Source organism: Ctenopharyngodon idella, chromosome 4, assembly GCF_019924925.1.
Source record: "Ctenopharyngodon idella isolate HZGC_01 chromosome 4, HZGC01, whole genome shotgun sequence".
NCBI classification, from domain to species: domain Eukaryota; kingdom Metazoa; phylum Chordata; class Actinopteri; order Cypriniformes; family Xenocyprididae; genus Ctenopharyngodon; species Ctenopharyngodon idella.
In genome coordinates, this window is record NC_067223.1 from 2815831 (window position 1) to 2843690 (window position 27860).

The 27860-nt window shown below is 37.8% G+C and overlaps 1 protein-coding gene across 1 annotated transcript in view; it reads left to right on the top strand.

Annotated features, from left to right (window-relative positions):
• Nucleotides 1–26954, top strand: part of LOC127511012 (thyrotropin-releasing hormone-degrading ectoenzyme-like) — a 140806-nt gene extending 113852 nt beyond the window's left edge. Inside the window, exons 13-19 of the mRNA XM_051891272.1 lie at nt 7844–7991; nt 9872–9969; nt 10196–10303; nt 15754–15921; nt 22483–22623; nt 22869–22950; nt 23938–26954. Of these exons, the coding sequence (XP_051747232.1) occupies nt 7844–7991; nt 9872–9969; nt 10196–10303; nt 15754–15921; nt 22483–22623; nt 22869–22950; nt 23938–24081 (889 nt within the window). The 3' untranslated portion in view covers nt 24082–26954. The remainder of the gene's footprint in view (nt 1–7843; nt 7992–9871; nt 9970–10195; nt 10304–15753; nt 15922–22482; nt 22624–22868; nt 22951–23937) is intronic.
• The last annotated feature ends 906 nt before the right edge of the window (nt 26955–27860 follow it).

Consider the following 27860-nt stretch of genomic DNA (forward strand, 5'->3'; position numbering starts at 1 on the left):
ATGTAGTTTCAATATGGGTAGTATAAATGAAATTCAGACGTACTACATCCACCATGTCATGTGACCTAACATTGTCAGTTGTGTTGCTTCACTGCCATTCATAAATCCTCTCCCGTGGCCTCATGGGATAGTAAAGTGTCCACTGAATGCACACTTCAGAATCTCGGTGGAAGAAATAGGTCATCCAGGCTACTGTTTTTCAAAATTATGTTTTATTAACAAAGTTCGGAAGGAGTATGTTCAGATAATCGACCTAATTAGCACGAGAGGAGGTACTGTATATATATATCCACCATTTTCCTACGCCCCATGATGCTTTGGGTGAATTATGGGTGTAACTTACTTTAAACTGTAAACAATCAGTGAAATGTTCGCTCTATGAACACAATAATATGCTTTTAAAAAAAATAAATAAAAAAAATTGGCACAATGAGATGATATTTTTTTAGCCACTGTTCAACCATCGAACATTGAAAGGAAATTTAAAAGTGTAAAAGCATCAACAAAGTACATTCAACAGACCATGAATAATCCCAAAAGCACGATTCTTTCTGTAGAAATATTATGGATGGGTTAAATATCACTGTGGTAATATATATCTGTATTATGTAATATACATTGCCTTATTCAAAAACATTCATTAACTTTAGCATTGCGTGATAATATTTCAAAGTGCTTTCTGTCATTTTGACAGATAATGAATTGTATTTACCTGCTTTAGAAACATTCCAGTAAATGCTGTTATAGGAATTATAAGTGAAAAGATGAGACAATTACATTTTAAAGCATCCATGTAAAAACAAACCTGGAAAGAGACGTGAGGATTTGGGGAGAAAAACTTGGGGAGAGATTGCAGAGAGGCATTCCAGTGAAATATTCATGGGATATATCGTAAATTAAATCAGAAGAACAGACCACAAATACAGAGTATATGTTGTCTTTTTTCATACTGTTACAGCGTAATACAAAGGGAAAACAATAAAATAATCAGGAAGAAAAAAGCAGCAACTGAAAATAGCTCTTGCCATAGATATTCTTGTGATACCACATCACATTAAAATTCCAAGCGTTACGTTATTCTTCTGACGTCTGAAAATAAATCATGAAGCTCATTCATTCAAACTGACGGATAATGATTATTTGTAGTGCAAGCTTATATTTTGAAATGATTCATTTCAGCTTTTTTGAATGGAAGATCCCCAAACCAGAAGTGTCACCCATAATTCAAAACGCAGTAGGCTTGTCAGGAAAAAGGAAGACCTTTTTCCGAGGACAGATTTCCAGCATGCTTTCACCACCCCATCTCCTCACATTTGAATATTTCCTTTCCCAACCAGGGATGGGGACAGTACTCTGGGTTTGGACCAAATTCGGAGTTTGGAGCCCTCCCCTCGGACAGCAAGGCAAATATGCATACTTTTATATATCCGATTATATGTAAGGGTGAACTCGTGAATACTATAAATTCAGAAATACTACTCTTTAGGCTTACTGTTTTTCGCGTACTACATAGTAGGGAAGTGTTCGATCTCGGATGCAGTGCATGGCTTTTATACACAAGGGAAAATCAGAATAACAAGACTAGCAAGGGAATACAAGAACAAGAACTAAACAAGGCAAACTACAAGCTAAAAGACTATACATGACACTATAGAATAATAAAATGTGCTTAAAGGGATAGTTCACCCAAAAATGAAAATTATCCAAATATTTTTTCTCAGCCTCAAGCTATCCTAGGTGTACATGACTATCTTCTTTCAGACAAATACAATCGGAAATATATTTACAAATATCCTTAGTCCTCCCAGGTTTATAATAGTCAACAATAGAATGGCTGCCCAAATTCTAAACACACACACACAAAAAATGAATCCAGGGGGTTAATAAAGGCCTTCTGAAGGGAATCGAACAAAGGGAAGGGAAGTAAAATAACAAGCTTCCAGAGCGACAGCCATGTGCATTCGTCGTACAAGCAAAAAGCGTTAACTTCTGCGACATAGTACATAATGACATGACGTTCTACACAATGACATGACGTGGCTTGACCTCGAGGTTGACCTCGTTGCTATGGATGATGTCAGCACACTTACTAGCTATGCCCACAGTGATTGGATGAAAAGGAAGGAGTCTCTGTCAGTGATTTATTCATAGAAATATTGTAGAACGAGGTATTATGTTGCCATATTCAAATAAAGATTTTAAAATAAAAATGTTGCCATAATCAAATTTTAAAATGTAGGCTTAGTGCCACTAATTAAACATGTTCAGCTAATTGTCATCCTCTTACATGTCTGCATGCGAGAGAGATTGCAGAATTCAAGCAACAAATCATGTTTTATAAACAAAGTTCGGGAGGAGCATGTTCAAATGGTCTATCTAATCAGCTCAAGAGGATTGAGGCATATACAGTGCTCAGCATAAATGAGTATAAGTTATAACTTAGAGAACAAAATTTTCAGTCTTACTCAAATTAGGGTGATGCAAAAATGAGTACACCCCACTGAAAGTCTCTGAAGCAAGGCTAAATTTTAGACTAAAAATGTCTAATTTAACAAGAATTCAACCACAGGTGAGTCTAATTATTCATTTCACAGGTGTCCAGCAGACAGTTGACTATAAAAGGGTGTTAAAACCCCTTCCCATTTCATGCTGTCAGCAATGGCACCACATGGAAGAGAAATGTCACAATACCTGAGAAAGAAAATAATTTCTTTACACCAGAAAGGTGAAGGCTACAGGAAGATCAGCAAAGCTTTACTTATCAGTCAGAATACTTTAACAAAAGTGGTACAAAAATTTAAAAAAGATGGAACTGCAACCATCTCACAGAGACGTCCAGGTCATCCACGGAAGTTAACACCTCGACAGGAGCGTCTTCTGATGAGAAAGGTTGAAGAAAATCGGCATGCAAGTTCACTGCAGTTATCTAAAGAAGTGGAAAGCCAAACTGAGGTGACTATTTCCCGTGACACAATACGGCGTACACTGCAGAGGAAGGAGTGCCGTCTACGAAAGAAGCCTTTCCTAAAGCCCAGGCACAAAAAAGCCCACCTAGAGTTTGCCAGGGCCCATGCTGACAAAGATGAAGACTACTGGGACTCTATACTCTGGAGTGATAAGACCAAGATAAATGTTTTTGGAACTGATAGCTTCAAAACTGTATGGTGTCACAAAGGTGAGAAATACAAAAAAAATAATAATAATACGTGGTGCCTACAGTGAAACATGGTGGTGGCAGTGTCCTTATGTGTGGCTGCATGAGTGCTGCTGGTGTCGGGGAGCTGCATTTCATTGATGGCATCATGAATTAACAGATGTACTGCTCTATACTGAAAGAGAAGATGCTGCCATCACTCTGTGCCCTTGGTCGCCGTGCACTGTTCCAACATGACAATGATCCTAAACACACATCTAAGGCCACTGTTGAATTTCTGAAGAAGAACAGGGTAGAAGTGATTCAGTGGCTCCTGATCTGAACCCAATCGAACACCTATGGGGAAGAGACAAGTTGAGCATCACTCTCCATCCAGCATCCAGTCTCTAAAAGAGGTCATTCTTGAAGAATGGTAAAAGATAGATGTTGCAAAATGTTGCCAACTTGTTCAGTCCATGCCTAGAAGACTTGGTGCTGTCATTAAAAATCATGGAGGCCGTACAAAGTACTAGATGAAGTAGTTTTTTTTTTTGTGGGGTGTACTCATTTTTGCATCACCCTAATTTGAGTAAGACTGAACATTTTGTTCTTTAAGTTATATTATTAACCTTACTTTCATGTTATAAGTTAAACAGATGTTATATTAAACTTAGTCTTGTCAACATTTTGGAAATTGTTTTTGTGTTCATTGAGATATTTGTTTAAAATGTTGCTTTTCAAAGGGGGTGTACTCATTTAGGCTGAGCACTGTATACACAGCCGACTCTGCATCCCTCCGCCACACCGACTCCTCGCTCTCAGCTGGTTTCTATTCCCAGAATATGCGGGACTTCTCTGGGTTTGGGCTAAATTCCGAGCTCGGAGCCTCGCTTCGGACAGCACAGGATCGGGAATGGCCGAAATTTAAACTTGGGTCACCCGAGCTGCCCACAAGCCTATCGGCGGCAATGATAGGATATTATTTTCAACTTGACCGCAATGTTTTATTCTCCATCATTCAATACATTTTGCCTGTACATAAATGAAACTTTATGTCATGTCATCGCAGATTGAAATCTATAAATCAAAATATTTATTGCATTTATGAAAAAAAAAAAAAAGGATCAGCACCCTATTGCCTCAATGCATACAGTATCTTTGGCCGGATTGCTGAGGCGGACTCCCAGCAACAGCCATTTTAGGATTGTTTGTGATTTGGTCTTAGTGACTTACAGTAGGAGTCCTCTTGACTACCCCTAACTTTTCACAGATTTAGGCGATGGTTTTAGCGCTAAAATGCTTTTTGAAATACTATTAGTGTAAAGGAGTCTTAAAATTAGGACTGACATGCCCATTATTTTTAAGAGTTTCTCCTAAATCGTCAAGTTAGGAACTACGTTTAGCCTTAAGATGTTTTGTGAATACCCCAGTTTTATGTGTCTGCTTCAGTAAATTTTCAAGCAATTAACAGTTGCTGTTAACAGTCATTACTGTGATCACCAGCTACTTGTCTTGACACACAGCGTTTTGAACTTCCTTAGAAACGCTGATCTGTTCCTAACCCGACATTAGCATCATTAGCAGGTTGTTGCCATAAAGACAGAAGGTTGTTTTGTTTGTGGCACTCGTGAAACATCACAACACCTGTCGACAATTCTTACATACAACGCATCTCACACAACAACAAGAAAGATTTAAAGAACAGTGCGAGGAGACTATTTTGGTTACTTTTCCATATTCTTTTCCTTTGACACAATATTTTTTTGTGTACAGAGTGAGCTTTCATTTGACTCTGAGTCTCAGTGATGGAGCTTCTTAATAGGCCTGCTTGGAATGCTCTGCTCAAGCTCCGTCTAAATGAGCAACAATTACAGGCCAATTTAGAAGTCAATGATTTATTTCAGAGACTGTTATGTTATTTCAATGTCGTGTGTGTGTGTGTGTGTGTGTGTGTGTGTGTGTGTGTGTGTGTGTGCGTGTGTGTGTGTGTGTGTTTTCACGTTCCAAAAGCATGAGAGTGATCAGCTCATTCACTACTGTGCTTACCAACAGTAGGGAAAACGTCAGTGCCTCATGATATTTTTATGGTCATGCTGTTTTCTTTTATTTTTAATGAATATTTCTCCTGAATAATAGAAAAAGGAAGTTTTTTATGGAAAGGATCAACTAAATGGCCTTATTCCAGTCGCTGCTGTCGGAATGTGGTAATAATGGAAGTGTCTCTAAATATGAATGACAGTATTATGAAGCAATGCTTTTAAATTTCTTATTTTCCCTCTGAAGAAGAATATACTTAATATACTTTAATATTTTATACACACTTTAATATCATGTTCTACTGTGTCTTTAAGCACTGAAGCTAAATTGGAAACACAACGTAATTAATGCACATGCAATGTAATTAATGTGAAGATTTAAAAGCTCTTGACTCAAAACTGCATCCTTCATATCTTGTGTGCACATCAATCCTGAGAATATACATTGAATATTTCCATGTAATCAGTGAAAGAATGACAGCCAATGAGTGTTTTAAGTGCCTTGGCATCATTATAGACTGATTAATCGTTTATTTTAATACAATTATTACTCATTAGACCACAGTTTAATGATTGATACTGGTTAATGACAGCTTGGATACGATTTAAAAAAAAAAAAAAAAAACTTGAAAATGTTTTGAGATAAGCACACATACATCTGTTAATCAGGGTAAAAACTAAATTTTGTTCCCTTAAAACTGCTTAATAATTGGAAATTAATGCATGCCTGAGGTTAATAGCTACTCAGCTTTGGGTTTGCACTGAATGTCAATTATTTCTGACTTTAACATTTTAGCTTTTCTCATTTTATGAATATTTTGGATGCTTTTAAATATCACAGAGCAAAGATTTTACACTAATATCCAATTTGATGACTCTCCTTCCTTTTAGAATATATTAACAGGCTGTTCAAAGGAAGAAGAACATAGTTCCTGATCTTAATTAGACACAAACCTCTTTGAACACTTTGAGCTAAAATTCTTCTCAGTTAAACAGTATTCATTTACCTTTGCTTGATATCCTAAATGCATTTGCTACTTCACCATGGAGATGTTGAAATAGTTTCTAATTCTTAACATCCTCAATTGTCTCCTGCTAATGTTAATGCAAATCAGTTTCTCTGGAAATGTTAAAAACCTCCTTGGGTAACAGTGGGTGTCTGTGAGTAACTGTGATTAATGTCCCAATTAAATGTGTGTTGGGTGAATCTGTCCTCTGGAATTTAATGAGTCCGTTTTCAAGTCTGATCACTTCCTTTTTCGCCTGACCTCTGATTCAGAGCGCTTATGTGCCCTGCATGAAATTATGAGAAATGAAGATTAATTTCCGGCATTATGAGTCAGAGTAAGGCCTTTAAGCTGGAACATAAATATGATCTCAACTAGATTTTATTTTTTCTGAGTGGTGCTTGCTTCACTGTTAACCCTAACACTCAAAATTATTAATTGGTTTGAGTAGGACAAACTTAAATTAAACAAATTAGTTCAGTCAAATTAACTTTTATGGGTATTTAGCACTTTCTTTTTCTTTCAAGTTCACAGAACTGATATATTTTAAGTAAACTGAACTGTTTCATTGTTTTCAGTTTTATTAACTTATTTTTTTTTTTTTTAATTTAGACTAACTTAAGTTTAACTGAAACTGAATGGGATTTCTATTTCCCAGTATGCTTTGCCCATGGCACTCAAAAGGGAGAGTAAATGCTAAATTTAAATATTATATAATGTTTTTTGTGCAAGATTAATGTTAAGTGGGAGATTTAGTGGTGATTAATGTTTTGTTATGCTAATTTAGAAGAATTTCTGTTAATGTGTTTTTAGAGAGTTACCATCATGACAAGAGGTGCATGCGGCTTACTTTGAGAGCAAGTATGTTAAATGCTTTATATTGCTGCACTCATTCTGCAAGTGCTATACCATGTTACTATTGTTAACTATACTATACTATGCTATACTATTGTTAACATGTTAGCAAATTAGCAAGTTAACATTTTCTGAACTAGCTTGTTATAGCTAGCTATGTTTACATTAATAAAAATGTTCACATTGAGATTACATGAAAATTTTAAGTTAAATGTATAAATTAGTGTACTCAAACGTTGTTATGTGGTTGCTAAAGTGTTCTTATTTTGAGCCTTACAGCAAAAACCAAAGCATTTGCTGATTTGTAAAGTCTCTCTAGTGTTTTTGCTCTAAGGATATCGGCCATTTTTCCTTGTTTCCGCTCTCATGGGAAAGTTGTGGGAGTTTGAAGGGAAAGTTGGTAGAGAACATGGAACAAAAATAAATGGAGAAGCACCGATGTGTGGCCTAGAAACACAGTCTCATTTGACTAGAGCCCAAGGTCCTGTTGAAATACATCTGGGATTTGATGTGCTCCTCTAAATGACAGTGGATATGTGCTGTTAATGCTCATGTCTGTGTTTTAGAAGAGATCTTATGTTTTATGGATTTATGCAAATTGAACACGACTGTAGCCATACAGGAGAAGCTGTTTTTTTTTTTGTTTCTTACAGCACATTATGACTCCCCACGCAGAGCACAATGCCTGGCAGTTATTCTAAACGAATAATGATGAACAAAATGAACTGTTTGTAATCAAATGATAACGATGTGTCTACCGAAGGGAAATATGCTTAAAATGTGCTGTTATCCTCTTTCTTTCTTCTCTCTAGAGCGGGGTATTTGCCCCAAAACGTCCCCCTGCAGATGATCTCATATTTGACTCAGGAGACTGAGTTTCTGCCCTGGCACGCTGCTAGTCGAGCTCTTTACCAGCTGGACAAACTCCTGGACCGCACTGAAGACCACAGCCTGTTCAGCGTGAGTCTTTTTTTGTCTGTTGTATTTTAACCTTGACTAGTGCAATAAGAAAGACACAGATAATATCTAGTAGCACATCTCAGATGACTCGACAGATCGAACTTAAGACTTCCTCTGATCATCATCCAAAACAACAGTTCACAATGTTCCCAGACACATTTTAGAAACTCAAACAGAAATGGCTATGTCCAGAAAACCATACTTCTCATACTATTTCTGCAGTAAGCAGTATGTATGTTGTGAGTAGCATTCAAATTTTCATGTGTGGAATTACCAGATGACCTACTACATGTATATATAATGAGGGCACACTATGTGAAATACAATGCAATGCATTTGACTCAATCTCCAATTTCCAGTGTGACGAATGAAACCTGCACAATATCAACTGTCATTATTTGATCAGACTCAGAAATGTTAATAATTTTTACAGAATATGCACTTTAAAACCATTTTTCTGTTTTTGTAAATAGTATGCAGTATGCAGTGTTTACTGTTCAGTGTGCAGTATGGTAGTATTTCATTCTGAACACAGCCTAACATGACAGTGTCAGACAGTCTCTCTGTTTCTCCTGCTTCTGTTTTACCTGTCCACCTGCTTTAATATTCATTTATCACTTTGTTATTCAGAATAGCACTCACACGCCTACCCACAATCCCTCAGTGCGCATGAGTCATTTCTGCCCCTCCTCTGTAATGGACGACCCTTTAGTGTCAGCAGTGAGTGTGTGATGAATTTAATAGCATCTTCTCTCTGTAACTCTCCTTTATTGTGTTTACTGTGAGACAGAGCAGATGTTTAGCATGTAATGCAAGACAGGAAACAGCTGGAGCAAATTAGTCAGGTGCTTTCAAATCATGTGATCAGGTGTCTAAACAATAACACATCACTCAGTTTTTGTAGTAAAAGCTCGACAAACACACCTGATCAGCTGTATGGTCCACCGCAGTATGGAAAACAATGTCCTCTACTGCTGTACCAGTGTTTATGTGCTTTTATCCGTGTAAGTGTGTGTTAAGAATTGAATCACGCATAGCAGGGTCTAATTGTGATCATTCACTCGTCTCAGTAAGAGGGCATGAAGGAGAGCAGTCATGCTAAATTAGCCATGACATTACCTGCTGCGACATTTCCCTCAACCGTATGGCGAGTCAAAACACATACACACACACACAAGCATGCAAGCTTTGGGTTTCCATGTTTTATGGGGACATTCCATAGATGTAATGATTTTTATACTGTACAAACTGTATATTCTATGACCTAACCCTAAACCTACCCATGACAGAAAACTTTCTGCATTTTTACATTTTCAAAAAGTATGATTTATAAGTCGTTTTCCTCATAGGGGCCAAAAAATGTCCCCACAAGGACAAGGATTTTGGATATAGCCACCTTTTGGGGACATAGGGTTTACATGAACCACACACATAGGTATACTGTATAAAATCAATACAAAACAACTCAATATATTCAATTTCAATCAATACTCTCTCTCTCTCATTCCCTTTCAATGAGGCAGCAGCTTCTGTTAGTCAAATCTTGTATAATTATTTGGCCAGACACTTGCATATGTAAATATTCTAATATGTTTTAAAACTGAAAGCTAATTCATAAAATCTTAAATATTTCTGAATGACCCATTTTTGCTGCTTAGTTTTCATAAATGGTCTGGATGTAGTTGGGAGTGAGCTTTATACATTTACAAAGTACAAGTATGAGTACAACACACTGTTATTTCAAGAGAAATGTAAATCCTGGTCTGAACCCGGTCTCACTCATTTTCTGCCTCTTGTTTTGTTTTGCACTTTTGTTTGGTTTCGCTTTTTGTTGTTTTGTTTTGCTTTAATGATTTTCTTTGTTTTGTTTTGTTCATCAGGACTATGTTCTAAGACAGGTGGAACCAAAGTATCACAAGTTGGGCTGGCCAACCACTTCCCCTGAAGGCTCCTTCATGCAGGCGGCTTATCAGGCCGAGTGAGTCTTGAATTTCATCTTTCCTGAATTATATATTACAGTTACAAACTTATATGTAGTCTAAGTAAGAACACCAAATTGCAAAGTGTAAGCCAGACATTTTCCACCCCAGAGATGGGAATGACCTCAGTAGACACATATTTAATTTTTCATTTTCCCCTTCCTCCATCTTTAACTTCCTGCTGCTGTACTTCCCTACTGGTATCCTTCCCTCTTTCCTCCTCAGAGAGCTGCAGAGAGAGGTGATCATGCTGGCCTGCAGTTTTGGAAGCAAACACTGTCACCGCCAAGCTGTGTCTCTCATTTCAGACTGGATTTCCAGCAACAAGAACAGGTGAGCAAATTTACAGAGTGACACACACACACACTGGTTTCCATATTTTATGGCAACTTTCCATAGACATAATGATTTTTATACTGTACAAACTGTATTCTATACACTACCCCTAACCCTAAACACAACCCTCACAGAAAACATTATGCATTCTTACATTTTCAGAAAACATCATTCTGTATGATTTATAAGCTGTTTTCCTAACGGGGTCCAAAAATATATACCACAAGGTCAATAGTTTATGGTATTACCATCCTTGTGGGGACATTTTTTGTCTCCACAACATAGGGTTTACCAGTGACGTTGATTTACAAGCAGTGACCAGAATCAAGTTCACATAAATGTGCGCAGAACCTGATTTTGTCAAGCACAACATGTTCCTGGATCAACATCTTTGTTGATCCTGGTACAACATTCCAATCAACAAGTCAGATCTGAGGGACAAGTTTACAGTTTATGTCAAGTTTAAGCTTACAATCAGGATCAGTGCTATTCATCTACACTATATTGCCAAAAGTTTTGGGACGCCTGCCTTTACATGCACATGAACTTTAATGACATCCCATTCTTAATCCGTAGGGTTTAATATGGAGTTGGCCCACCCTTTGCAGCTATAACAGCTTCAACTCTTCTGGGAAGGCTTCCCACAAGATTTAAAAGTGTGTTTATGGGAATTTTTGACCATTCTTCTAGAAGCGCATTTGTGAGGTCAGGCAGTGATGTTGGCGAGAAGGCCTGGCTCACAGTCTCCGCTCTAATTCATCCCAAAGGTGTTGTATCGGGTTGAGGTCAGGACTCTGCGCAGGCCAGTCAAGTTCTTCTACACCAAACTCGCTCATCCATGTCTTTATGGACCTTGCTTTGTGCACTGGTGCGCAGTCATGTTGGAACAGGAAGGGGCCATCCCCAAACTGTTCCCACAAAGTTGGAAGCATGAAATTGTCCAAAATGTCTTGGTATGCTGAAGCATTATGAGTTCCTTTCACTGGAACTAAGGGGCCAAGCCCAACCCCTGAAAAACAACCCCACACCATAATCCCCCCTCCACTAAACTTTACACTTGGCACAATGCAGTCAGGCAAGTACTGTTCTCCTGGCAACCGCCAAACCCAGACTCGTCCATTGGATTGCCAGACAGAGAAGCGTGATTCGTCACTCCAGAGAACATGTCTCCACTGCTCTAGAGTCCAGTGGTGGCGTGCTTTACACCACTGCATCCGACGCTTTGAATTGCACTTGGTGATGTAAGGCTTGGGTGCAGCTGCTCAGCCATGGAAACCTATTCCATGAAGCTCTCTACACACTGTTCTTGAGCTAATCTGAAAGCCACACAAAGTTTGGAGGTCTGTAGCTACTGACTCTGCAGAAAGTTGGCGACTTCTGTATGATAATTGCAATGCCTAAGCCATTGAACAAGCATCCGGATGCAGTCTCAGGAGAAAGTCTTGATGGTTCAGTAAGTCAATGGTGTTGAAGTTGCAATTAATTTCTTCCACATTGAATGAAGAAATTATGATGAACTTACGACATTAGCCTGAGTCGTTGTCGAGGAAGTTACAATAGTTGTAACTTGAGGCCCCTCCGGCTGCGTACTGTAGGAAAGTTTCCATGTGTAGCCCCTCTAGTTCGCACCTGCCCACTCCAAGCGGGACGCAAACCCGGGCCAGTCCGCATGGGAGGTGGGCGCTCTAACAAGGAGGCTAAAGACCGTAGTCTCTAAAGCACCTCTTGAGTCCAGGGGAGTGAGGTTTACACCTTTACTAGCCTACGTCTGTTACACGTGGTCGGACTGGATGTCTCCAGTCTTTTCACACGAACAGCAACCAGAAGAAGAAAAAGGAAGAAAAAACAAGAGCCGAAGATAAATGGTGCCCTTTAACTTACACGGAGGTCACACCTCCAGGGGGTCAGTGAGCCAATGGTAACTTAAACTTTCGGAGGCAAAGTTTACGACCCTTTGTCTTCGAGCATGGTGTTTTGCATATGTAATTGAGTGTTGATGGAGAAACTTTTAAAGATTCATTATAATATTAAAATGTTGCATAGGTATTAACATATAAATGATCATTCAGATAACTGAAATTCACAGATACCAAACATGGTATAGGTGAGGTTACATTAACTAGTGGTTCTATCATAAAGCATGCATAAAACAGTATACAATACAAAATACACTATACAAGACAGTAATAATCGTACACACAATGTTCTGGAAATATGCATGTTCATTTTATAGAAGGTTTGCATATGATTTAATGGAGAGAAGTCCTTTTTTATGGGCCTTATGAGTCTGTGCCTTCAACATTTTTTTTTTTTTTTTTTTTAATGTCGTTAACCAGTCTCATCTCGCTGGCATGCTGTTCTGCCTTTTTGGGGCCTTGTCACAGACGCTTTGGCATAGTTTTGTTGTTGGGAGAGGGGGTTTGCTGGATTATTCATTAAATATAATGAATAATTGTGTGACTGGTTGGTCCAGCTGCTACAACACACACACACACACACACACACAAGCTTTTAGTCAAGCTCAGCTTCTCCTCACTCCTTTTAATGTTCTGTGACAGAATCAATCTTCAAATCGGTTATTGGGCTTATTCATGGTCTAAATCATTCAAACATCTCATCACTCACTGAGTTAACAACTCACTTAAAACTCAAAACAATTTTAAAATACAAATTTATAAGGATTGTTAGACATAAAATCAGTGTAATAACTAACATGATTACTGATTTTTTTTTGTATGACCGGGTGTGGTTAATGATACACATTCACAACAGATTTGTTATAATTACTGCCATTTTATTGCTAAAATCATACAAATATTGTAAAAACAAACAAACAAAAAAGGCTGGTTATTGTTTAGTATGTTCAGCCCTGCCAACATTCATACAGTAGGAGCTCTATTCCAAGTGTCCATGGAAACACACATTTGTTCATCTAATTTGTTTTCCCTGCTGCCCACAGCAATGTTCACATGCATGTATGCAGTATCACACTGTCAAACACACCAAGCCGCTGGCAGGCACTAATGACCATAATGGAGAATAAACAGGATTGTGGGTGTGTGTGTGTTTGTGTGTCTGAAAAAATGGTCTTACCCTGCACAAGATATTGTGTTTGCCCAGTTTTTAGGAAAATATTTTTGTCTTTGAGCCAAACAGTTGGCCGTATGCCTACAAACACATGAAAGACCACACACACAGTTCATCACACGTTGGCAACCTCAAGCACATTGGATATTTGTTTGCTGGCTTCAAAATTGTGCCATAAAATTGACAGATAGAGACCTTAAATACACACACATATGCTTTATTACACATATAATGTGTCACATATTGACCTTGGCTTCACATAATGTGCTTTTAATGACTTGTTGAGGTCTCTAACATGACTTGAGCTTCTCTCATAGCAGCAGGTTGCTCTGTTTTAAGCTTTTTTGCCTATATTCTTGCTTTCAACATGTGAAAAATACATACACAGCTGGATTCAGCCAGTGTTTGACCTGCTCAGTCAAAGATTTTCCACTCTTTTTGCCCTGAAACGGCTCAATTGCTCTGGCAGTGGCTCTGTAATTATTACCCCGTGGAGTCCAGTGTGAGGTTTCTGATCACGTCTGAACAGACAGGAAGTCTCTGTTCTAAACACAATCCCTCCTGCTAGACGTATCATCATGTGGACAGGTTGGTTTATTTTGCTGACAGACAGTTAGAGCTCATGAAAGTGCACCTAAAATGCTTTAGTTTCTCACGTACGACTGTCACAGTCAGCAGATGGAAAGAAATTATTTCTGAAATGCATCTGCTAGAGTTGCTGCCTTTCTTCTTGACTGTTTTTATGCTGTTTTAGCATCCTTTTGATACTTTTTGTTTGATACTATTATAATTTTGACTAATTTTCTGTTCTTAATTGTCTTTCAAATTGTACCATTTTGCTCTGACCTGACAGCAGACGTTTGGATCTGCCAGATGTGTCCTTCATTGACCTCTAGTCCTGCTGGGATAATAAAAAGAATCTGTTTAGTTCGATATTCAGGGATGAGCAGCACATAAAAGAATGTGTTTGACCTTTATGTCTTTTTATGGTTTAGGTGATGATAATGTCACAGGAATGACCCAGCAGTGTTTATGAGCTGCAAAGAAAGGCTTCAGATCACTGTACAGCCAAAGACAAACACTGACAAAACCTCCTTGTGTGCTTTATTGATTAAAAACAAGATACCAGAGACTGAAAGAAAACAGGGCTGAAATTAAATTCAGATATCTATTTATAGGGAAATTGCTATAGCTAAACTGTTTTTTAGAGCAGTTTTAGTCTTGGTTTAAAAGAATAAAGGCTTGCACATTGTACATTGTTTCAAAAACAAAATCATCTCACAGAGATAGAATCTTTACAGAATATCATAACAGCCTTTTATTATAAATGTGTTGCCTGCACACAGCCAGATATTAGAGCAAATCAAACCTTTATATTCAAGTTATAATATCAGAAGTAAAAACTAGATTTATGGCTTGTGTTCTCTACCATTTTCATTCTGAAAATACCTTATAAAAGTCATGAATTTTCCAGATATAATGGCAGCTAATGGAATGTCACAAATATTCTTTAACTGTGTTTATGAATTCACTCAGACTTCCTGTCAGTGGCAGTCATAAACAAGACCACCTTCACAGGCGCTAAAATTTCAGTCTATACGCTTCAATTGGATGTGACGTGATTTTATATCTTACTGGAGGTGCCGTTCTCTGTATTGCTACATTGAAAACTCCCAGAGGCTCCGACGGCTCATCCAGAATCAGCGGGTCTTTATTGCGCTTTGTTTGAGTAAATCAAAAGTTCAGTCACCGTTTCGCCGCAGTTCCTCTAGAGGTTTAATGTTATTTCTTTTTCCTGTACGAATATTACATGCATCGCCTCACAGCCTGAGATACTTTTCTCTCTGTGTTGCTCTACTGTAGAGTATTATTCTTTTCTGAGATTTATAACCAGATGATATCCTGGGTCCATTGAGAGCTCTTACTTATGACCCGTATATCACTACATTTCATATATATATATATATATATATATATATTGCATTGTGACTCACTTTGTGAGGCCTGCAGTGATGATGTGGGTCAAATTTTTATGACTTCAGAAAAGATTGTTTTAAGCTCTCAAATTAGATCAGCTTGGTGTTATTATAAGATTTTGACAATGTTCAAAGTGATTCAAAAAGATTGCAGACAGCAGAAGGCCACTTGAACAACAGATATTTAGACAATAGACAGAAACAGCAAAACAAAGCTAAACTTCACACATAAGCATAAAAAATAAAACATGCAGAAATACACTAACACTGTTTTTCGTTGATTCTTATGGAGGTGAAACGTTGACTTGTCATTTTCTCTTCAGGAAAATGTCATTTCAGCTTGTGTCTTCACTCAAACGTTTCGGTCAATCTTCTGTCCCACAGGATTCCACCTAATGTGCGGGACATCGTGTACTGCACAGGGGTGTCTCTGATGGATGAGGACGTGTGGGAGTTTATCTGGATGAAGTTTCACTCCTCTACAGCCATCTCTGAGAAGAAGGTTCTTCTGGAGGCCTTGACCTGCAGTGGCAACATCTTCCTGCTCAACAGGTCAATCAACACTCTTACCCTTCATTGACAATAACATGATGAGGCAAAGAAAGTCAAATAACAAGTTACTGTAGCATAACACATTGATCAAACAGTCTTAGCTGAAAGGTTTAGCGTCAAAAACAACTCTTCCAAATTAATATTCTATTGATAGCAAGAAGTATCTGAAAGTCTCTGGACCATGTATGGCACTCCTCTGACTATAACTCTCTTGATAGTCTGCTGTACCTCATGAAGTAATCCAATTCAGTCCCTTCCACCACATCATGTTGCTCACACCAGCAGAGCTGCACTCACTCCTCTGTCGGGGCTGTAAAAACAATGGCTGCCGTAGGAGCTTTTCCCACAAGTCTCCATGGTGCCTTAAATCCTCTCCCGATTCAATAGCAGGATGAGGACGGTGACGGATTACACCCTGTCCAGGCCAGACGAGGATCTCACAGCCCACACATATTCTGAAGCAGTTCCCTCAAGATTCACTGTGGGTTTGACATCTCCATTTATTGAGTTGCATTTGGTCGTTGTTTTATAGATGCACAGAGAGAAAGAAACTTGCCCATATAAAGAGACCCACCATGACCCCTCTCTGCTGTGAGTGTTCAGCACTCAACAGGGTGATTCCTGTGGGAATCTTCAGTGTAAGTCTGTTGAGAGGGATTTGGTTTGCCTCGCTAGAGGAAGATAAATAGCACTGCGCTTAGCAAGCACGCATTTCTATGCACTACATCCAGGCATCTTCATCTTCATATTAAGTAAGATACTATTCATCATATTACAGTCAGCAAGGAAACTTTTCATTTTTTTTGTATACTGGTAATTGCCTTCCTTGAAGGTAAAATCAATGAGTCTTTCAAGCTCTCAGTGATCCATGACTCGGCTGTCATACACAATACACCTTGATATAACAACTGAAAGTCAGGCACCTTAACCATGAATACAAAATCCTCTGCAGGAACCTCCACCATTCCTCTACAAATTCTTGAAGGCCACCTTGCTTCTGATGGTGACTTATCAGGTAGTATTGTATGTGTTTGTGGATCAGCATTCCTTTCAATCAACAAGATTGTAGGGTTCGGTTTAGATTTTAGAGATACAGGGGTTGGACAATGAAGCTGAAACACTGGCCAATAAAGTGTTGGAGGTTTCATGCCTATATGTGTAGCCTTGTGGCCAATCTTCGTTGATTTCACTTTCCATCAGTGGAAGCAGAGTGTGAATGTTGAATTAGCAGAGCAAAAGCACAGCTGTACATAAAATATTGCAATTCACACAACATAATGGGGGACATATCAGAATTCAAGAGAGAACAAATTGTTGGTGTGCAATTTGCTGGCACATCTGTGACCACAAAGAAAGTCTTTGTGGTGTATCTAGAGCCACAGTATCCTGGGTAATTTTAGCATACCACCACAAAGGACAAACCACATCCAACAGGAGTAACTGTCGATACAAGAGGAAGCTGTCTGAATGGGATGTCCTGTTACTGACCCGGATTGTATAAAAAAAAAAAACAATAAAAATAACAACTTCCCAATTCACTGCAGAGTAAAACATGCACCTCAACTCTCCTATTTCCACCAAAACTGTTTGTCGGGAGCTCCACAGGGTCAGTATTCATGGTCAGGCTGCTATAGCCAAACCTTTGGTCACTCGTGCTAATGCCAAACATTGGTTTCAATGGTGCCAGCAGTGGATCAGCTGTGGAAAATGTAAAACATGTATTGTTCTCTGATGAGTCCACCTTCACTGTCTTTCCTCAAACAGTCTTAACACCAGGACTGTTGTGTACCCAGTGTGAAGCATGATCAGTGATGGTTTGGGCTGCAATATCATGGCAGGCCCTTGGCCTACTACTTGCGCTAGATCAGTGCGTCACTGCCAAGGACTACAAAACCACTGCACCCAATGCTTCAAACATTGTACTCTAAAGAAGTATTCTGTCACCAAGACTTGTGACAGAATAGTATCAGCATCACATATTGAACTGGCCACTATTCTGCAAGAAGAATGGCTCAAAAACCCTCTGGCCACTGTGCAGGACTTGTATCTGTCATTCCCAAAAAGAATGTATGCTGTATTGGCCACAACAGGAGGCCCTACACCATACTAACAAATTATTGTGGTCTAAAATCAGGTTTCTGTTTCATTGTCCAACCCCTGAAAACTTACGGCTGACATTGAAGCTGTGAATATAATGCACACTTCCTTCTAATTTAGTGGTAGTTATTGGTAGTGTTGTAGTTGAGACCAGCTCATTCAAGTTCCAGTCAAGACTGAAATCGGAAGAGGGTTATGTTGAATCAAGACTAAGACCAGAAGAGGATCGAGTTTGAGTCAAGACTGAGTCCACATGCTCCTGAATCCATGTGTGGTCTTGGACTCAGACTCAGACCAATAAAAGTTTGGTCTTGGACTCAAGGACCAAAACCATGGAAACCACATTTTCATTGTCTTGGTCTTGTCATGGATTTGAGTAGCATGTGGACTCAGTCTTGAATCGGACTTGACTATCCTCTGCTCTTGTTCCTGACTGGCCAAATTACTTTCTGATTGTAGGTTTTTGTTTGTTTTTCTGGTTTCTAGATGACTGAAGCAGATCAATTATGGCCATTAGCTGGTTGAAGCTTGTTTAGGTGGTTGATCAGTTGGACTAGCTGTCAGTGAGGCAAAGGTCAACCTGGTTATATCTGCTAAACCATCCTGGCTGGTAGTTTGGATCTGGTTAAGGCGGCTAACCATCTTCTAAAACACATCTTGGAATATTTGACTAGCTTAACTTTTCGAGAAATGTGCATAGAAAAGGCCAAGAAACCTTTTTCCCCACAACACAACAATGATGTGGGGTGAGAGCAGCAGTAGTGATGCGGTGGTGTTGAAAGTGCCAGACATCATTGTTAGAAAAACACAGGCGCTAGCAACAATCACATTCTAACTAGAAACTGGCACCTAGTGCTACAATGTATGGCATTAGCATGATGTGATAACCACACTGATGTGTGAAGAACCTGTAACTGAATTTTTATCAACTCAAAGAAAAAACTGCAGCACTTGACTGTCCTCTGAGAGTGTTTAACAGTTTTTGTGTCACATAACAAAGATCTAATTATGTATTATACTTCCAAAGTAAATGAAGTCTAATCAGGAAGTTTTAAGATAACTTTTTAAAAACTAATGTCTATGTACCACATCTGTGGCATGTTATTGAACACCCCATAATTAACTCTTAGTGTGTAGAAAAGAATAAGTAACCACTCTTTACTAGACCAGCCCTAATATGCCCAATTGGATTTGTATCAAAATAACCATGACGTTATTCCTGGCTACCTGAACAGTGTGACTTCAGAGAGAGATCAGATGCTTTTCAACAGCACTATCATGATTCAAAAGTGTAATTGTCTGAGTACTTCCCACAAATGAAGTCTCAAAGGAGTGATTCCTTAAACCCTGATTATAAAGTCTAAATTACACAGTTAATGGTGATTCTCATTTGAAAAGCCATTTAAGTATAAAACTACACAATCTGTCAGGAACCTGCCTGTATTTAAAGTGATGCTGGCGTCAGTTCATTCAGAGGCCCTCAGGATCCCAAAGACAGGGGGATATATAAAATATTTCATGACCGCAGCATTCAGATGTCCACCTTTGCTCTAGTGTTGGACTTAAAAGAGAAGACCTCTAGCAGCAGTTCATTGATTTTAGATGCACTTAAATTTCACACAGCATGCACAAGCAAAGCCCCCCGTCCCAGATGAGTTCTGTGTGAGAGTGTGTGTTTGTGATATTTAATCTACTGCAGAGAAAACTGCCCTGTGTTTGGAGTGAGCTAGTAAATGTGCTTCAATCACTGAGTCTGAAGGATGGGGTGTATGAACTCTGTGTTTAGTATTGATTTCTATGGCATGAAGTAAATTGTATCTTCCTCCTCCATATTTTTTTTTTTTTTTTTGATGACATGTGTTGTGATCTAGTGGGCTGAATATAATTGTCAGCAAGGGTTGTGGTCAGTGTTGCCAATTGCTTTCATAACATAACTACAAAACTGTGTTTTTTTTTTAAATTAAAAAAATGCAGACAGTTTTCTGTGATGGGTAGGTTTAGGGGTAGGGGTAGTGTATGGGGATAGAATATACAGTTTGTACAGTATAAAAACCATTACGTCTATGGAGAGTCCCTGTAAACCACATATACAAGTATGTGTGTGTGTGTGTTTACTGATCTCATCTCTGCTCTGACTGCTAACCTAGAGATATTCCTGCAATCTTCAGTACTGCTAACTGAAAACTGTGAACTGCCTACAGCAGTGGTTTCCAAACTGGGGGGTGATGAGGTGTCAAAAGGGGGTACACGAAAAAATGCTGAGTAGTTCATGTAATTCTACCTTAAAATAATATTAAAACCGAGCATGTATTTCTAACTGCCAAAATGCGGTAAATCAGTACATTTAATCAAATTACCTCATTATTTGCAGTCAAAAATGACTGTATCCACACAAGCAGCATGCATATGATAGATTGCGTGCAGAGTCTGCTGCTTTAAATCGCGCTAAATTACTGTTGTTTTCGACAATGCACCTTTGTAAAAGTGGGGATTTAGCACTTACTCGCATGAAGAACAAATATAGACACAGATAGTGGATTAATTTTCGATTTAAGACTCAAACTTTCTCCGATACAAAAACATACCTTGTGTGAGTTCTTGTATTTGATGATAACGAGAAAGAATGCAATTGTTCCCAAATATCTACATGACTACAAACGTGACATTATTATACAACAGGTCAAAAAACAAAACGTACATTTTAAACACAGTACTGTCAGTATTTACTCTATTTTGCAATGAAATAATAGTTCTAATGAAAACAACAGCAAATTCTGCGGCTTTGAACGAATCGTGAGAGTCAATGATTCAATGATTCATTCACAGCCACTTGCTTCGTTACTGAATGAATGACTCGATGACTCACTCATAAAAACAGTGACTTGCTGCCACCTACTGGCGGTTTTAGTTTAATATTTAAAAGTTTTACTTAGTTTTACCATCATTGCATATTTCTCTATTGAACATTTTTTATTTAAAACATTATTTATTTTATAGTTATTCATAAAGGTAAAAATATGCACTGGAAAATAAATTTAGGGGGCAAATATTGTCCCGTAATGGTGAAGGTGTGACTGCAGTCTAAGTGGAAGAGAGGGGGTATGTAGAAGGATGATAATCCCTTCAGGGGGTACTCCACGCTAAAAAGTTTGGGAACCACTGGTCTACAGTATACTATTTAAAATAAAGTAAAATTTTGTAAATTATACAACAATAAACACTGCATTTAAGCAGTAGTATGCTAAATAAATAAACACTGGAAATAGATGGTCAGTTCAAGTGCATTGCATTGTGGGATACAATACTACACATAGTGTGCTCCGGTTGTACACTGTATTTCGGTAAATGTAGGAATCCTTCGCATATACACAGTAAAATCCCCCGAGTTAAATCAACTGTGCTCAGAGTACATATGGTCCCTCTCTAAATAGTGGTAAAGTAACACTGAAGCAGAGTTAAAGTTAATGAGATAATTAAGCAATTAATAAGGCTGTGACTGAAGTCAGTTGTAGTTCTTGTGTTTCTCTTTTCTTCAGTGATTCTGCTTGTTAACAGCAGGTGTTCATCACTAATGCACAATCATCACTTAATTAATTGCTTAATTATTTCATTAACTTTAACTCTGCTTCAGTGTTATTTTAACACTATTTAGAGAGGGACCATATGTACTCTGAGCACAGCTGATTTAACTCTGGAGATATTGCAGTGTAGTAAATGTACATACTATGCACAGTGTACATACTAGACATAAGACAGTAATATGCTAGTATACTAATATGAACATGCTAATCTGAACATTAAAAAAGTGATTGGAGAATTAGCACAGCAAAAGAAACTCTCCTGAAAGCGTGTTCACACTTGTCCACAGAGGAAACAGGATATCACGTTTGCGAGCTGTGAAGCTGCTGTCCGCACACAGATGTGAGTCTGTCACAGTGGCAATAATCTCCAGGGTGTTTGTGAAAAATGTGCTACAAATGACTCGACGACGCATGAAGTCAAAAAGCCCAAAAGAGCAGTTGAACTGAAATAAGAGACCAAAACCACAGTGAAGCAATTACCCCACTTGTTATTGCAAATTGAAAACTTGTGCACCGTGGCAGCATTTCTATGTGTAACATCTCATTTCCTATTTCTGTCTTTTTAATCTACTTGACATTTTGCACCAATTTGAATCGAATGGGTCTGTCTGCATTTGATTTGGGCTTTTCAGGTTAATTACTTTTTGAAGATGCTGAATCACAGTATTGAAAACATATTTGAATAATTGTGTTTCGCCGCCCTGTCAGTGGCTGTCTTTAATGAAAACAGCAAAGAATAATTTGTTTTGTGTCTCAGATTTATCCGAGCTTAAAGCTAGCATAGAAATGATAGCAAAATTGATTACCAATGGCACAATTAGTAAAGATATCACAAATATGATAACAAACTAAGGTAACTCTTATTTATTTATGTTGCCCACAGGCTCCTGAATCTGTCTCTCACCTCTGACCTGGTGCCGGATCAGGACGTGATCGATGTCATCATACATGTGGGCCGCAATCCGCTGGGAAGACATTTAGCATGGAGATATTTCCGCGAAAAGTGGGACATATTGAATTCCAGGTGAATGTAGCTTCATTCATCTCTGTTTATCAGTGACTTTAACCTTCCTCTTAGTCCCTGATATAAATTTTACATTCGCACTATCATAAGATATTTATTAGTGAATGTTATTTCTTATTTGTGGTTTGAGGACCAGAGAGCATGATGGGAAATATCTATTGGTGTTTGTTTGCTCCTGGCCTCATTAAAATGGTGCTCCAGTGTTTTTAATTACAGTGCTTGAGCTCTGTGTCTCTCATCCGTAGGTATGGAGAAGCTTTATTTATGAACTCAAAATTAATCAGTGGCGTGACAGAGTTTCTCAACACTGAGGCGGAGTTGAATGAGGTGAGTCTGGACTTATACACCATCCTGAGGCTTTTACACCTCCAGTCAATCTAAAACACTAATGAACTATTGACCAATCTTCGTGGAACATTAATACTTACAAAAAACATGGGTCAGCAAAATTCTTGAGATGGAGAAAATGAGCAAAAGTACACTTTGAAGCCTGCAGAAATGTGCTCTGGTCTATTTCATTGGGTTATTTCCTCATTGTAACTGCTTAACCTTATTATAGGAAATGGAACGTATATTCACTTATTCAAATTCATTCAGCTTCAGTCCCAGAGGACACAGACTGCTGATGCTTCTCACTGCAGCACAGCACTTTCTCATCCAGCTGACTTTGCCTTCCACAACTTAACATTCATACAGAGATAATACGAACCCCCCTCGAAGCCCCAAACTGTTTTCTTAAACAGAGCATTAGCATACTGTCAATGACAATCAGCTGCTGCCAGAGCACTTCATCCACAGATTCACCGTTAAATCAGTGCTAAACTCTCTACGTTTCGAATGATTGTTTTATTTCTTTTGAAAGTTTCTATGAACAATCACCAATTCTGAAATAGTTCAAGACCAGAATAGCAACTTAAATACTTAATCCCAGCGCATACTTGTTCATGTAGATCTCATGACCCCAAGAAATGGGAATTGTTTTTGTAACATGTTATTTAGTAAATGGAGATTTTTAATGAGATTTTCATGTTTGTAATTTATCTTAGAGGCTTTTTTTGACAGACACCCAAGTGTCTTTCGCTTCCAGAAAAACAACACCGATAATTCTGTTTACTTCCCACTCCTCATTATCATAAACATCACTGTTATCTGCTAAATTACATGTCAGGCATTTGCATGTAAATGCATCGTATATTCTGACGCTGTTTAACTATCAGAGACGAAGGTGCCACTTACACACAAAACTCTCTATATCTGATACATCAGACACAATACGATTATAATGTTAATGAAAATTGTTTATCTTCTCCTCAGCTGAAAGAGTTCATCCTAACCAGCGGGGGAGAGTCGGCACCTGCGTTCGCTCGAGCCGTTGAGATCGTTCAAGCTAATGTAAAATGGCACATCCTGTTCCAGCAGCAGTTTTACCGATGGCTGCGAAAAGCTCCTGATGGTTAACACAACATTAAGCATGGAGCGCTCCATTAGCATGAAAACTCTATCAGACATGTCGAGGCCAGTGACGTGGGGACACCTACGTGATATTAAAAATGACTTTTATGGACTCTGAGAAGCAGCAAAACTTTTACTTCCCCATTGAAACGACAGGGCAAGTTCCCAGAGAACAACAGTGCCGCCCTGCTGGCCAACACCCTCACTACACTAGAGACAGTAAAATGGGGAGGAGATGGACAACTTGTGGAAAATAAATGGAAGAAACTGCAACACATGGTAACAGAAGGACTGGAAGTCCCACTTTTAATTTGAAAAGAGCCAGCTGAGAATGAGCATGTGCATTGAGTGGATCAGGCTGAAAAAAAAAAAAATGTTTATAACGTGATTTGAGTTAAATAGGCAAATGTGTGATTCTGCTTGTGTCCAGTTTTATTCATAATGTGAAATATGAGTTATTTCTAAAAACAATCTTAGTAGTTTGAAAATTTCAGTCTTTCCCCTTTCAGGCAGATTCAGATTCCATAAAAGGACTTTGTCTACACTCACTGCATTCTCTCCCCAAAGACTGCTGCTGTTTTCAGATGCAACAAAGACTCTTTTTAAAGTTTAAACTTCAGTGATAAGCTGCTCGTCACTTTTCTTGCACAATCACGCCATTTTATTGACTTATATTTTGTACAATATCAAATGAGGCCATATCTACCTTCATCAAAAAGTCAAATAAATATAACTGCAGGTCGCGAGAGGATCCAGAGCAGGCCATTGTCATTTATCATGGACAAACACAGGCTTGTCTGATTAAGGGTCAATGCAAATTAAGGAATTCTTAAAGGTGCCTATATCTATGTTTTCTTGGGTCAGTAGTGGATTGAAGATGAGATTATACAGTGGAGATTCTATAATATTGACACATGATGATTATATAACTTGAAGAATATGCATATACATGTATGTATGTTCATGTATATATATTTATACAAAGTTAAATAATATATGGGTCAAATATGTGACACTCTTTTTTTTTTTGTTTCAAGTTTTCTGGAATTAAAGGGATTGTTCATCCAGAAGTTCTGTCATCATTTACTCACCCTCATGCCATTCCAAACTCATAAAACTTTAATTTATCTTCAGTATACAGATGAAGATATTTTTAATAGTCTCACATTTAATAGTCTTTTTGTCTCACACAACCAAAGTACATAGAGGCATCGCAAAAATAAATTCATATGAAGCGAGCAGTTTAATTTAAGTCTTCTGATGAGACAAGATCGCTTTATACGATAAACAGATTTCATGTAAGCTTTTATTCACATATAAACTTTGATCAATGCACATAGAGCTCATCAAATATGGTAAACACAGAAGCTCAGTAGTGTTTGCTTGACATGCAAGAACAAACTTCACTTGTTTTCGCACTTCAGCAAGCACAGTTGTGTAAATGATGACATTTTTCATTTTTGGATGAACTATCCCTTCAAGTTATTCAAAAGTTTATTGATGCAATGAGCAGACAATGAGCAGAGTACTGAACTTTTATGATGAAAGTGTTCAAATTCTGATTTTATTTTTTTGTGAATATTAAAATAAATCATGTCAGGGTGGTGTAACCAGTAAATGACTGAAATTATTTTTATTACGTGTAACTATTATTATAATTTTTTTTTTAATTGAAAAAAAAAATTATTAATGTTTGGAAAAACTTTTATCTGCCAAATCACTGTGGTATACCAAACATATAGGATTTTTGTTAGTTCAGGTTGTCGTCAAATGGTATAACCTAAAGTTCAAGAAACAATTTTGAAAAAATTATATATACCATGTATTCTATAGGTGTTATATATATATATATATATATATATATATATATATATATATATATATAAATATATATATATATATATATTAACTGATGGTTGTAAAGGTGCAGCGCGGGAAAATGTTAAGGCGAGATGCAGCAGGTTTATTTACAAAACAAAAGAAAGTAAACCAAGATGTCAAAAGTAATCCACAAGGTAAAGTAATCCAAATGTAATAGCGTTGTATATACACAATGACCGAAAAACTGCGGGGCTGTTTACGTGACACTGTTTTCAACTAAAAATGAAAAACTTTTTTTATGCGTTTTGGCCATTCATTTACATGACAACGGCTCTTTGGGGCCTGAAAACACAAACTTTTGAAAATTGGTTTCAAAATGCAAGTTTTTGAAAACGATACCGTTATTGTCTCCATGACAAAAATGCGAATTTGTGACAATGGTGCATGCATGTTTTACGTGTTTAGTCTATAGGGCGCGTAATTTTTCTTTACAAACTACTGGCCTGGCATGAATAATACAGCGTTTTTAATCGTTTCGCGGATCCATGTGAACGGAGATTGTTTTGACATCACTGTCATCTGTATACAGAAAACGTAAAGGAAAACCCAAATCTACACAGACAATATGTGGTTACACCACTTGACATTTTTAGAGTCATTTAATTAAAATGTTCATTAGATTGTTTGTTTGTTTGTTTATGAATGCAAGGATTTCAATTCTTAGAACTTTTCTCATGCGCTTTAAAATAGATTTTAAAAAGATTTCTCCGACCCTCATAATCGACCCATATATAGATTTGTTTTACTCTTGGGCAGAAACATTACTTTCAAAGAAGTTTTCACATGTACATTTTGTAGATATGTTGACCTTAATATCCTAATGGTAATTTTTGTCTGTTTATTTGTTTTGTATGCATTGCAGATGTAAATGCAAAAATGAAGAGCTAAAAAAAGAAAGAAAGAAAAAAGAAAATAAGCGATCAGTGCCTTTTCTACCTCACTATCCATTTCCAATTAGAAAGAGTGACAGTGCCTTGAATAAACCTGTCATAAACATTCTCATGATTTGGTGTCTGATTTTTCAAACAAGTCAGACGTTGAAATATTTCAAGCATATATAAAAGAAGCTGGAACCCTAAAGCCACAGGTGTCAACACAATAAGTTGAAGTGTTCAGAATTATTCAGACTCTGCACTGACTGTTACTCCAAAGTTACTGCAATATATGAAAAAAACTGTCACAAATGACATAAAAAAGGTTGACACAGTCAACCGAATAAAATAGCTGTAATGCTCGCTGTACAAGCCAAAATAATTCTGCAACCATCTGCTCTTTCTCAGGTTGAAGAGTTCACTTTACCAGTCAATTTTGTAGAGCGTTCAAAGAACAAAATGAGAACATTATTGAACCATAAAAAAATATTTCCAACTTGTTATCATTTATGGCAGTTCCAAAAAGAAAAGTTATAGTTATGGTCTGACAAATCAGCAGAACTGAAGTTTTTGGTCCAAGAAAAATGGAGTGTATAGTGATTCTGTCTGAAAGGAAAATCTACCAGTCATTTGGTTGATTGGATCAATACTTCACAGTGTCTGCAAAGCTGGACAGCGACAAGAACGGCTTGAAAACATGTGGACTTTTTCCTACCTTGCTGCTGAAGTACTGATAAGTCCTGTCTGTCCTCCTTCATTCATATTTGACTCCAGGTCACATATTCACGATTCGATCTTGTGGCTGCCGTCCATAGTTCTGAATGACCTCCTTTACTAGAATGATAAACAGCAGTGGACACGATTGATCCTTGCTTTAAGGCTCATAGTAACTCTTAAAACAGTCAAATAGTAATATGCACCTGAGACTAGCATAACTGTAATCCGCAAATAAAACATTTTTCACAATAAAATTTTCACTAAAAATGTCACAGTGAGAAATAGCTTCATTAGCTGCTCACAGCTGAAAATAAT